This window comes from Camelus bactrianus, chromosome X (genome assembly GCF_048773025.1).
Source record: "Camelus bactrianus isolate YW-2024 breed Bactrian camel chromosome X, ASM4877302v1, whole genome shotgun sequence".
Classification (NCBI taxonomy): domain Eukaryota; kingdom Metazoa; phylum Chordata; class Mammalia; order Artiodactyla; family Camelidae; genus Camelus; species Camelus bactrianus.
This window is the reverse complement of record NC_133575.1, coordinates 84,236,511-84,249,017: the sequence shown is the minus strand read 5'-3', so window position 1 is coordinate 84,249,017 and position 12,507 is coordinate 84,236,511. Positions and strand designations below refer to the sequence as shown.

The 12,507-nt window shown below is 51.9% G+C and overlaps 1 protein-coding gene across 5 annotated transcripts in view; it reads right to left on the bottom strand.

Moving 5' to 3' along the window:
- Window positions 1–277: 277 nt before the first annotated feature.
- The window catches only part of TSC22D3 (TSC22 domain family member 3), a 59,669-nt gene continuing 47,439 nt past the window's right edge, over window positions 278–12,507 (bottom strand). For 3 of the 5 annotated variants that reach the window (XM_074359873.1, XM_010946115.3, XM_074359874.1), the window contains exons 3-4: window positions 2,985–3,036; window positions 278–1,807 (exon numbers count right to left, since the gene is read on the bottom strand). In XM_074359873.1, coding sequence (XP_074215974.1) covers window positions 1,577–1,807; window positions 2,985–3,036 — 283 coding nt within the window. In that variant the 3' untranslated portion in view covers window positions 278–1,576. Of the gene's footprint in view, window positions 1,808–2,984; window positions 3,037–3,420; window positions 3,601–3,785; window positions 4,507–12,507 lie in introns of those variants that run through there. The other 2 variants (XM_074359875.1, XM_074359876.1) reach the window with 2 other exon arrangements.

The following is a 12,507-nucleotide window of genomic DNA, read 5'->3' as shown; positions in this document are numbered from 1 at the left end:
AAGTAGGAGCAGGGCAGAGCGGGCTGGATGGAGGGTTGAGTCCCAATTCGCCATAACAGCTGTGTGACTTTGGGCAAGTGACTTAAACTGGCTGAGTCTCAGCCTCCTCACCCATACAATAGGCATATTGTGATGGTTATGCAAGATGGCGGCTGTAGGTCAGGCCTGCCACTCACAGGGGTGTTCAGGAACAGACGGTGAGTCAGAGAAATGGCGCCTCTGACCACAGGAGGGGCCCCTACCACCCACTCCGATTTAAAAGCAGTCAGACGCCAGGTTTATTTTTAGAAAAAAAAAAGAGCAAAGTTTATTGAAATTTCAAGCTACATTTGAAAAATCAAAATCCAAATCCTGGAGACATGACATCAGGATAAGGTGTCAGAAAGTGGAAAGTGTTCACTGCCACAGAACTCCTTCGAGACAAGCTCCCTGAGCACATCACCCAGGCACTGTCGGGTCAAAGCCATTCCGTTGTCCATCCCTGGTCCACAAGAGGACTCCAGCAAGCTAAGTGTTCTGTTCACTTGAAAGTTTTCCACAAATATTTTATAAAAAAAAGTTTTTGAATGACAATGTGAAGGCCCAACTGATCTTCTTTCAACCCCATTCTATGTAGTCAGCACCAGTGAATGGTGGGTTTGGCATTCAAAAGAGGACCTCACACGTCTTCAGGGGACAGATGGGGCAAGGGTTGCAGCAGCAAGGCATTCAGAGGCTGGCCTCCTCCCTGCCTTTACTCTTTAGTTTTACTTAATCTAGAGGACAAACTGGATCAACTTGGTAACTGAACACAGTCAAGGAATTAGCCTTAAGAGATAAGGGACCTGTCAATACTCCCAAAGCTGGTTAGGCCCTTCAACACGTAGGTGTATGTGTATATGAATACATCGCTACACTAAGTTACAGATCTAACCCTATGGGTATATATACGCATGTATGGCTATATAGAAAAACTATGCCAATACTAACCAAACAGAACTTTGTAAGCGGTCATCCCAAAGCCGTAATCCCACACTGGGCTGTGCACAAAGCCATGCATTACACCATATTAACCGACAGAAGGCTGACTTGGCTCAATCTCTCCCAACTGTGGCCCTCCCTGCCTTGGCCAGGCAGGGGAGAAGAGAGAGGCTGCCTCTGCTTAACACACAAGTGGCTTCTTCATAGGAACAGTCGTTGTCAGGTGAAGCTCTTGAAGATGTCCATGGAAATGAAAAAACAGACCCCTTATACTTTCTGGAGCAAACTGGTGGCCCGACTGAAACTACTCTTCTCCTTTGCCAGTTGCAGCTAAGTTGCCCAGGCCCTGGGAGCCCCCAGGGCGCTGTGGCGTTAGAGGCTCACTGGCTTGGGGTGACGAGGCCCCATGCAACTCAGCTTCCAGAGACCTGCTCTTTGTCAGGGGTCTGTCACTGGAGTGGACCCAGGTGGCCATGTCCTTGGGACATCTCTTGGCACCAGCTATGCTAGGTGTAAAGTTCTCCACGTGAGATGACGCTTGGGGAGCCAAAAACAAACTGGAAAGAACTAGGTAGAACAAGTTTAGTGGCTCTGCCCACCCTGAGGACAGAGCCACTTACACCGCAGAACCACCTGGGGCCTCGGGTGCTTCTGGGGTTTCGGGAGCTGGCTCCTCGGGGCTCAGACGGGACTGGAACTTCTCCAGCTGCTCTGGGCTCGCCAGGGTCTTCAAGAGAGTGTTCTCACGCTCCAGCTGGGAGTTCTTCTCCACCAGCTCCCGGATCTGCTCCTTCAGGATCTCCACCTCCTCTCTCACAGCATACATCAGATGATTCTTCACCAGATCCTGTCCCAGGAGAGGTCACCACAAAGACATCTGTCACCCACCTCAGGCCCTCTGCAGCACCTTCCCCTGGCCCTCAGGGTGCCGGTGCTGTCCCCCATGCAGCCGACCTCCAGTTTTCTCTCAGTAGCCCGTCAGCACGCTGGCTCCATGGCCCTGGTCCTTCTACCCCTTTCTCTGAAACACTTAAAACCTCGCTTCAGAAGAGCTGTATGATCAGGGCCATGTCTGAGTCAGGAGCCCAGCTGCAAACTACATAGGATTTCCCTTTGTGAATTTCTAATGACATTCAAAGCTGGCCACTTTCAAAGCCTTTTGGGTGAGACTTCTGCTGCTTGGCGGTGGTTTGCTATATCCTCGTTTCCACATAAGGTCCTGCTGCTGGCCTAGATCCCAGGGCACACCTGCAATGCACCCCATACTGTTTGTCTGCTTTACACATCTTCACTGAGAGAATTTAATGGGCTATTTTGGAGTCTCCTCCTCTCCACATGACCCAGCATACTGAGTTGCAGCTGTCCTGCCGCCTGGCAGGACAGGACACTAGCCCTGGGGGAAGGTACAGGATGGCTGCATCTTCTCCGAATTCGGATGACTGCACTGGGGGCAGGGAACTATGTCATTAGGCTCCAGGACACAATAAAGTGGTTGCTAACTGCTGGATGCTCCAACCCCTGCAGCCATTTTAGCTGTTTGGTGGAGTATGACCTCTACCTGGTAAGGAGAGGGAGAAGGGGTGGGGTGCTTTGTTTCCTGTTTCCTCCCAACTCCTGACCCCAGCCCAGGCTCTGCAGAGGCACTGCAGTGCGGTTGCATCCAATGAGCTCTGGCCCCTGCCAACTGCGGGATGCAGACAGAGGTTTGCAAGTGTCTGAGCTCCCTGCCCTGCCACTGGCCAGGCCGGGAGCGGGGTGGGGGCGGGGGCAGAGGTTGCTGCAAAGCCCCGGGATGGGAGAGGGAGGAGGAAAGGAGAGGGCTCAGCAAGGGTGGACTGGAAATGTCCTAAAAGGTGTCATTCTGACGGGACTCCACTTAAAGGCCTCTAAAGGGATAGAAGCAGGCTGTCTGCTTCCTCCCGCTCTTGGCTAAAGGCTTTTGCACCCACCCGCTCACTCCTACCCTGAGCTACAGAAGCAAAAGCCAGGTCTGGGGATGGGAATGACGCGGTGATGCCACTCACCATGGCCTGCTCGATCTTGTTGTCTATGGCCACCACGCTGGCTCCGGAGGCACTGCCAAGACAAAAAGCAAAGCGACCGCGTTACCCACTTGGTTCCACTCTGAGTACCTGGCAGCTGTGGCCAAAGTCCTCCATCTGCCCCAGCTCTCCCTCTCTCCCGCCTCATGGGCTCAGAGTTCCCGGCACTTTGTCCTCAGGTCCCTCTCTGGCCCCTGCAGGAAGCTGCACCTCCCCACCCAGGCTGGCTCCTCGCCGCCGCCACAGCCGCCGCGGCGGCCGCCGCCGCCCAGAGCTCCGCGTGGAGCAGCGCGCGGGTCCCGGGGCGCACGGGCCAGCGTGGCCTGCTCAGCGACAAACAATGGGGGCGCGCGGCCCAGGGAGTCCCCCGCCGCCGGCCCATTCCGGCGCCAGCCCAGAAGATCCCGGGCAAACCTACCGGGCTCCGAAGCTAGCTAGGAATTCCTTCTTGGCTCGGAAGCTTCCGGCCTGCTCCCCCAGAGGCGCACGGCGCGCGGCCAGCCCCCTGCCCAACCCGGCCCCGCCGCCCCTCTGCCTCTGGCTGCCTCCGCCTCGGGCTGCGGCAGCTCGTTCTTACGGCGCAGCGGCCGCAGGGACGCTCCGACGGCGGATCCCAGCGCGGCGGTGACCCCCCCTCCCCTCCCTGCGTCCCCTACCCCCGCCCCTTCCCAGGATGCTGCACCGCGGGGAACGGGGACCGGCGGCGCACGGCTCGCTCGGAGATCCCGCTCGCAGCCCAGCCCCCGCCGGCGCCCGGGCTCGGCTGCTGTGGCCGGTGGTTACCTGTTATCCAGCTTAACGGAAACCACATCCCCTCCAAGCAGGGAAGAGAAGAAGGAGATGTTGAAATTGTGCAGCTGATAGACCGCCACCTCCATGGGGGTCTGATACATTTCGGTGTTCATGGCTCGGTCTGCCGGGGAGCTCTGGCCGGGCTGCGGGCTGGGCTGGGCGGGCTGGGCGGCCGCCGGCTGCTGGCGCGCTCCACCGGGCTGGGCTCTGCGCGTCGGGCCCTGGGGCTAGGAGGGGGGCGAAGGCTGCCGAGCGGACCCCAAGCCGGGCGGGCGTTCCAGAGTTGAAGGGAAGTGACTCGAGGGGTGTCACCTAGTGTGTCACAAACTCCACAGCCGCCGGTCCAACCCAGACTCGGAGATATTTCGGCTCCTTCTTCTTTATATAGGAGGAGCCGGCTGCGTCACATGGCGTCAGGGGCCATGCAAATGAGTCCTGTACCGGGCTTTGTGGCCCAGTTAAACCACATCCCCTCCCTGAACCTTAGGCTGGGACTGTAAACAGTTCAGCACTTTCCTATGCCAACTGGCATCTCCAAAGAGGGCTCTGGAGATCGGTAAAAACCAAACTGGAGCTGATTTCTTGGAGAAAGGAGAAGTACCAACGCCACAGCAGGAGGTAGGAAGCATTCAGTAGAGGGCAGCGCCCGTTTGAAAAGCTCCTCTTCAGATGTCAGCCAGCATACTCCCATGCGTTCGCCATGCTGTCACATGCCGCCCTCCCTGGACACCCACCCTCGCCATCAGGAGCCTCACTCCTTCCTACCACCTGCCTTCTCAGCCTCTCTCCTGCACACATACTTTGTCACCTGCATGCCCCCTCACCCAGCCAGCTTGCCCACTTAGCTTGCCCCCATCCCCAGCACCTATCTACTCACCTCTTCCTACAGATGTAGCTGTCTGTGTACTGACACATGCACAGATCGGTGACATGCATGGACCAGTTAATTTGTACATGCCAGTGTGCATGGAAGGAGGAGAGAGCGTCCAGGAACTCGGATGAGTTGGGGAGCTTGTACATGGGAGCAGCTAGGGGCCAACAGGGTGACAGAGGGAGGTGGGGAAGAGACAGTAGGGAAGTGGGCACTGCAATGTCCACAAGATTCCAGCCCCTTTCTCTTTGGTCTCAACAACCTATTCTGCAATGCAGAATACATCATCCGGAATCTTATGTCCTTATTTTTAAAAACAAGATTTTGTTACTTTCCTATAAACAGCAAATGACAACAAAACTACAAACCAAGGCTATATACACACCATCCAGGAGAACACCCGCCTGGCGGTGGATCTAGCCATACAGAGTTATGGAGTACTTCACAGAGTCCAAGTCACAAGGGAAATGAGGTGATTGTTGCCTACTAAGAGTTACATATATTTCCATCCAAATATATATTTTCCTTCCTTTTAGCCTCAAGCTTTAAAAAAAAAAAAAAAAAAAAAAGCTTGAGGTCCTTTTATCCTGCTCTTTCCTAAGTGAGGCCACCTGGTGGACATAAGCAGAATTGCAGCCAGATGGAGCAACCTAGACGGAACAAGGGACAGGTGATGCAACTGGGAGTATTATTTACACCAATTCAGGGCCATACGGAGAACACTGGGTTCCACCACATATAAAATGGTTTGGATGAAGTTAGGGCCAGTACTCATGAATCAGTTTGTGATTCAGGCTGTGGTCCAAAGAAATACCCTAGTGCAATCACGCTATTGGAAAAGTACTGGGGCCTCTTATCAGCAAAGAAGGTAATTATTATTTGCTTCAGGATATTTCTCCTAACCAGGTGCCTGGCACCAATACCCTGGCCAAGGCCCCAGTTAAGCCCAGTCTGAAGGCCTTAATTTTCTCCAGGCTGCCAGTGCAGTTATGTCACCGAAGAACCAACATTTTTCACAGTGATGTCAGACTCCCATCAGATCCCCCTGGTGATAATATGTGCACAAGGGCCATTCTATTTGCAAAGGGCTGATAAACAGATCTATGTAAGCGAACCTACTATATTATCCCAGGACAGAGATTTGCTTCACCCCAGTGTTTAGGTGGGAGACAATCCCAATCTCAGGACATTATGTTATCTTCAGGTCACAAGCTTTCTGAACAAGGTGTTCACACTAAGCTGCGTGTAACAGACAGAACAAAGTGCAGACTATATTTATAGTTCATCAAGAACATTAGCTGAGGAAAAAAACCTTCTTAAATCCTGAGCTTAATTGATATTGGAATTTCCTGATATATTAATCTGCCCTCTGTGTCACACAGAGCTTTCTTGGTCCAGGAAGAACCTCTGAGTTGACCTTTCATTGGCTTGTAAATCTTTCCTAAACTCACAATGGCTACCCACCCCAAGATTCCAAGGAAGATGATGAAAAAGGGAGAGATAAATAAGCTGGGTTGTCAGGGAAAAAAACACCACCAGGAAAACAGGGCATAAGACACAAGAAAAACCGGCTCTTTCAATAGGGACTCCCTTATATGGAGACAGAGGCATAGAAATCCAAGTAGTTTGGAGAGAGAAAAGAGGTGAAGTTTGCTAAGAAGGCTGTGTTTGAATTGTACATTAATTATACTTCAATTAGAAATAAGCTCAGTGTGAGACCCACTGACAATAACAGCTACCATTAAGCGAGCTCCGGCTACGGGCCAGACGTTGTGTTGGTTGAGTCACAAACCCTGTGATGTAGGCAATGTCACTGTCATTTTACAGATGAAGAAACCAAGGGTCTGAGAAACTACCTTGCCCAAGGTGGTGGCACAGCTAATAAATTATACAGCTTGGACTCCAGCCCAGGTCTTTCTGACCTAGAGACCAAGTTGGTTCTTACCACACTTACTAGTGGGGCAGGGAGTAGGTTTGTTGAATGAGTGAACCAAGGCAGTTGGGGGATGGGTTGAAGGCTCCAGGAAATTGGTAAGGAGGAAGAAAGGGTGAGGGGCAGGGGAAGTGCCTCTAGGACGCCAGCAGCGTGGAAGACTATCCAGAGTGTCCCAATGAGCTTTATAAGAAGGCTTTGCTCACCTGCATCCTTTCAAAAGGCAGCTATGCAGTCCTCAAAGAAAGCCCTCTCTGAAATAGGCACTATAAATCTAACCAGATGGATTCCCCAATGTACTATGTAGTCCTAGGGTGTACAGTGTCCTAAATTAGGTATGGAGTCTTACAATAATACTCACAGTCCAGTCAAACGTCCAGTTCCTGGGGCCTCACTAACGGGCACCCTTAATTAACTTTTTTTTTCTTATTCCTGCTGTGCTCAGCTTTTAGGAGAATGAAACCAACAACAAGAAAACAAGCTCATATCAGGGATGTAAGTTAAAAAAAAAGACTTTGAAAGGATGTCCCATGTTCAGTCCACACTCAACCAATCTCTTGTTCCCTTTACACCTCTAATTCATCAGGCAGCAGTGAAGAGAGCTCACTTTGAGGCCTTATGAGTCTCTGTTTGTAACAATGGCTGGATCCTGGGATCCCAGGGTTTGCTAAAGGAAGATAACCAACCTAAATGTCACTTTAGAAAGATTTTCAAACAAGAAGGGGAGGGGAGGAAGGGGTGGATAGTAGAAGGAAATGGAGAAGTTGGAGGAACCCGAAAGGTTTTCTGCTTAACCCTCGGCACAGCGGGGAATTCTGCCCAGAATAGCTGTGCCAAACCTCGCAGTGAGTGGACGTTTGTGCAGGATAAGGTATCTATGATCTGATCTAACTTTTCCAAGGAAAGTGCTGATCCAGGAGGCTCTCGGGGTTCTTGTGTCCTGTGGAGGTGGAGCCCAGGCAGGAAACGGTGGCCTAGGGATTCAACAGCACAGCAACCCCAACGTGTGTAAATGTTTCCAAACTCCCTTTCTTCCAACCCATGACTTACACCGTAGGCTGAACTCAGAGCCACCACAGCCACCGTGGCCACAGCGCCCAGCTAATGAGCCAGGTCCTCAACCGGCTCTCAGTTCTAGCCCTACAGCTGTGGGATTCTGTGATTAGACAGACACAGCTAACGCTCCCTCTCTCAGGGGCGCCCTGCTAGATGGAGGGTGGCATGATGAGGATGGGACAACTTCCGCCACTTTAGGCAGGTGGCCCTGAGAGCCGACTTGTTCCCTTTGACGGGGAGCAGCATCTCAGTGTTCCCAGCAGTCTGGTCCACTTCAGAAGCCAGACACTTGAGGACCAGAGCCCTTCCTCCTTAGGGTTCCCACGGCGCAGGGGGCTGGAGACTGGGCAGTCTGGGTCACAGAGCCGGCGGGCAGGATCTCAGCACGCTGCCGAGGGGTGGGTGTGGTAGGTTGGGGGTGGCGACCAGGGGGAATATCTCAGTTCCCTTTTTGTCACACTCGAAGCATTGTGTGCCACACAGCCCAAAGGTAACTATTTATAGGCCAGTCTTCCTTATTTTCTACAGGGACTGTTCCACCCCAAGATGCAGCAATGTGGCCAGCCAAACACAGAGTCCTGTGTCAGGAGAAGCGGGAAAAGACACCATGCGAGAGGTGCGGGACAGACCACAAAGCAAACACTGAGTTAGGAGCTGGACAAGGGACTCAAAAAGGATACGAGCACTGGAGCGTGAGCACAGTTCACGGGCCGGCTGCAAAACAACCCTCCCCACTTATTCCTCCACCGCGGGCCCCCTTCCGCCTGAAGCGCTGTCGACTTCTAATTACTTACTTGTCCCTTTTTCTGAAGAGGCTGGGGGAATAAGGAAGCTGAAATGCCATCAGTGAATGTGTCCTGGCTTCACTCTTATCTTCTCTCTTCCCCTCGGGTTCCACTCCACTGTGGGAGACTATAGACAGGAGGGCTGATGCCACTTACATCGTTACTTTGGCCTCATGGAAAATCCCCAAAGTCCAGAAGAAGGGAAGCAAGAAGGAAAGACGGTGACAGACAAAGTGCCTTGTCCTCTGTGGGTCACATGAACTGGCCTGCATGGCCAAGGGCCAGAACCCCCACTTTGGAGGGCAGGAAAACAGGGAGGAGGATGCAGACACAGATGCAGAAGGCGATGGTGGGAGGGGGAGGGGTGCGGGAACCCAAGGGGAGCTGTGGCGGACAGGCAGGGGTGCTCTCTTGGAAAAGTGGCTCTAGCAACCAATATGGGCCAAACTCTGGCACCGAATAATGGCAGGAGCAATGAATTGTGCCTTTCAGCTCCCTCCCGGACAGGGTCCCATGTGAGCGTCACAAACAATCTCCCAGTGACACTAGGACAACAGGCAGAACCAAAGCCCTTTTGGACAAGGCATTCCACCCCACTCACCCTCATTCAGAGAAGTCAAAAAGGGCTCTCATCAAATCGTCTTCATCACCCTAACTTTTGATGGCTGACTATGGTGGGGAGGCAGTTTGTCCTTGGCGTCTCAGCAAGACTGCAACTATTGGCAACGTTATCCAGGAATGCAGTTTAGCTCAGCGGATCTTAAATTTCATGAACCTTGTGTCAATATTTATGCTTGTCTCCCTTCCCCTTATGCCTTGCAGCTGGGAAAATTTACCTCCATAATTTTTCTAAGCTCTCTTCTCATTTTCCACCATCCCCATTATCCATCTACAAGTATGAAATAGATATTCCTGAAAAAAAAAAAGAATGTTCAATTTACCGCAGTAAATGGAATTCCCTCCTCCTCCCCACACTAGTTGCCATTATCATTCAATTCAATTCAATTCAACTCATTTCAAAGTTCACTGAACACCTTATTCAAAGTGCAAGGCACACTGCAGTGAAATTCAAACAAACAAACAAACTGGTAGTGCAAGCCAATAATTGTACTTCCTTCCAGAATATCCTGAGCCTGTGTCAAACTCAGAAGTCTCTCCACTGGTTAGTTCTCAGTGAAATGTTTACTTCAGGAAAAAGCCTAGGGCTTAGGGGTGCTAGGGAGAATAGCCTGGGGTTTGGGAGAGTTGTCACACCACCGCCTCAACCCTGGGTATCACTTCATTCCTCAGAATCGGGTATGTTTTTTTTCTCCCTACCCTGTCCTTGGCTTGTGCCCATCTAGATGGGGATAATACAGCAGCCACAAAGCTTGGAGTTTCTGTGGGACCTAAGGCTCCTCTGACATGGTCAACAGTGCCAAGGTCCTTCATTCTAAGTCCCTTCCTTAAGCCCTGGGGTTTGTAAACCAAGGGAACAAAGCACAGGTCTTTGCGGGTCTCTAAGTTGCCAGTCCCTTCCTTGTGAGAAGGGAAGGGGTCTACGTTTAGCATGGGGTTGGAGGGGTCACCTCTACCTGCCAACCTCTTGGCTTTACTTTGGCCAGCTCTTGGTGGTCTTATCCTTGCTCTATATTGCCCTCCCAGACCAGTGAGCATCTTCAGGCGGGCACATAACCCCCCTCCTCAAGGCCCGCCTTCTGGGAATCCTGCCCCTTTGTACTCTCCCAGTGGCTAGGAAAGAAAGCAGCAAGAACATGGCAACTCTCTGTGTCTGTTCGTCTGCACCAGCCTTCCACCAGCTTCTCTGGACAAGAGAGACACTGCAGGGTCTCTCCCCAGTCCTCCTGCTGTATGGAGCAGTTCCAAGAGCCAAAAATTCCAAGCCATTTTTTTCTGGCAGTTGCCAGGGTTACTTTGAGAGGTATGTGAAGGACTTGGGACTATTGGTGATGCTTGGAAGATGAGAACCAGGAGAATCTTGCTGGGGAAGCAGAGCCAGCAGACAAGGGGCCTGTGAAGAGGCCAGGGGCTCTGAGGTGGAGCACCTTGCTCCATTGTGGGGCCCCCCCCCCCCCGCTATAGAATGGATGACCTTTGAAGTGGTCCAGGTTCCCTGGGGAACAAAACAATGGTAATAATGCCAGCCTCTTCAGGGCCAGGGGGCTTCTGGGCCATGATGGGTAAGCATTCGGAGTCTCCCAAGGCGCTCACATTGTACGCCTGAGGCCCTCGCTTACCTCACAGCGGAGCTATTCACCCCGCGCTCACTTGAGGTAGCTCCTTGATCCTCTGTTGACTTGTGAGGAGGGGCCCTGTAGTTGCAAAGGGCCTCTGGCTCTCTAACCACACCCCCCCCCCAACCGCCCGCCAACTCGGATGGAAATAAGATAGCCTAGCTGGGGTGGGAGCAGTGGCAGGAGGGGAAGGGGACACACTACTACTCCCAGAACAGAAAGAAAGGAGAGAAACAAGGCAAGCTCCTCCCTGGGCAGCCCCCGACCCCTGAGCCATGGGAACAGTGCCAGGGAGCTGAGAAGAGTGCTGGGAGGGTTAAGGGAGGTCTCCTGCCAGGTTTGGGAAATGCTGACAAGGAATACGCACACCTTATCAGGAAGAAAGAAGCACAGACTCACACACACATATTTATGCAAACACCCTTTCAGCATCTGACAAAGTCTAATTCCCAGAGCTAGGTAGGCAGAGGGCATCATTCAGTCTCAATCTCTGTCTCTGTCTCTTCTCTCAGCGGATGCCAGCTTCCCTGTGACCCCAAAGGGATAGTAAGGCAATAGGACATGGCCAGATGACAAGGCAGGACACTCTAGACCAGGCCAGAGCATCACCTGCCATGACCTCTGCTCTCTCTGATGTCCAGAGCTGGCTGTGTGCTGTGCAGGGGTCATAGGTGACAGGGTCTTGGGGGAAGCTTGAAGTGGCAGTCGACTGGGTATAGGGGGAACCAGCTTCACAATGCACACCAGGAGCAGGAAGTGCTGGTGCTGCCAGGTCCATGGTTTTCAAAGATGTCAATTACACATGAAAATGAAAGAGAAAGAAAAGCACATACCATTTGTGCACAATCACATGAATGCCTAAGAAATTATCCCCACAGGCTCCTCATGAGGAAAGTCTTTTTTTTTTTTTAATGGAGGTACCAGGGATTGAACCCAGGACCTTGTGCATGCTAAGCAGGCACTCTACCACTGAGCTACACCCACCCACAATGAGGACTGTTCTAGGAGAGCCAGTCCTGGCACAGATACCATATATGGCTGTGACTGATGACCTGAGAAGTGTGATTTGAAGGGCACCGGGAACGAATTCCTCTCAGTCCAAGCTGTCTGCCTGGGTGGACTACCGCAGTGCCTACGAACACCACTCCCTGAGTCATACTTTTGGGTTCTAATGGAATCCTTTACAGTTTGAGGAATTAGGAAAGTTTTTTCTTCCAATGCCAAAAGCCCTGGGAAAGTACCACATCCTGCCACTATTGGTTACAAATACTTAAATAAGTCTGAACTAAATTGTTGTATTGCTTTCAACAGAGTAGTGAGTGACCGATCAGCATCAGAAGATGACTAAACACACAGCAGGTAAACCTGGGGGGAAAATGGGTCCAGATGAGGTTCTTAACATCAGGATTGCCTGGAGGAGCTGGTTGAGAATATGGATATCCTGGGCTCCAGCCCTAGAAAATCTAGTGGAATACATCTGTGGCTTGGGAAGGGTACTTTCAGGAGATGTGGACACAGCTCATCTGGCCCCAGTTCATGGAACTGCTTTGGGGAACCAATGGCCTATATATAGGTGAGACCAAGACACACTCTACTCAAAGAGCTCCCATAGTGCCAGGGTCACCACGACCCACTTTGCGTGATATGCCATGATGGGGTTCAGCATATTCTAAGCCCAACATCTGTTCAGTCATCTCTTTCCCTCTCATGTTTGGCCGTCTCTTTGCCTCCCACTCCTGAACACTTGATCAGAGCGTGAATGAGAGCTGCTATTAGAAGGATAACCCAAACCTGCTCAGATTTATAAATCACTCTTTGGCAAATTTGGCTTCTC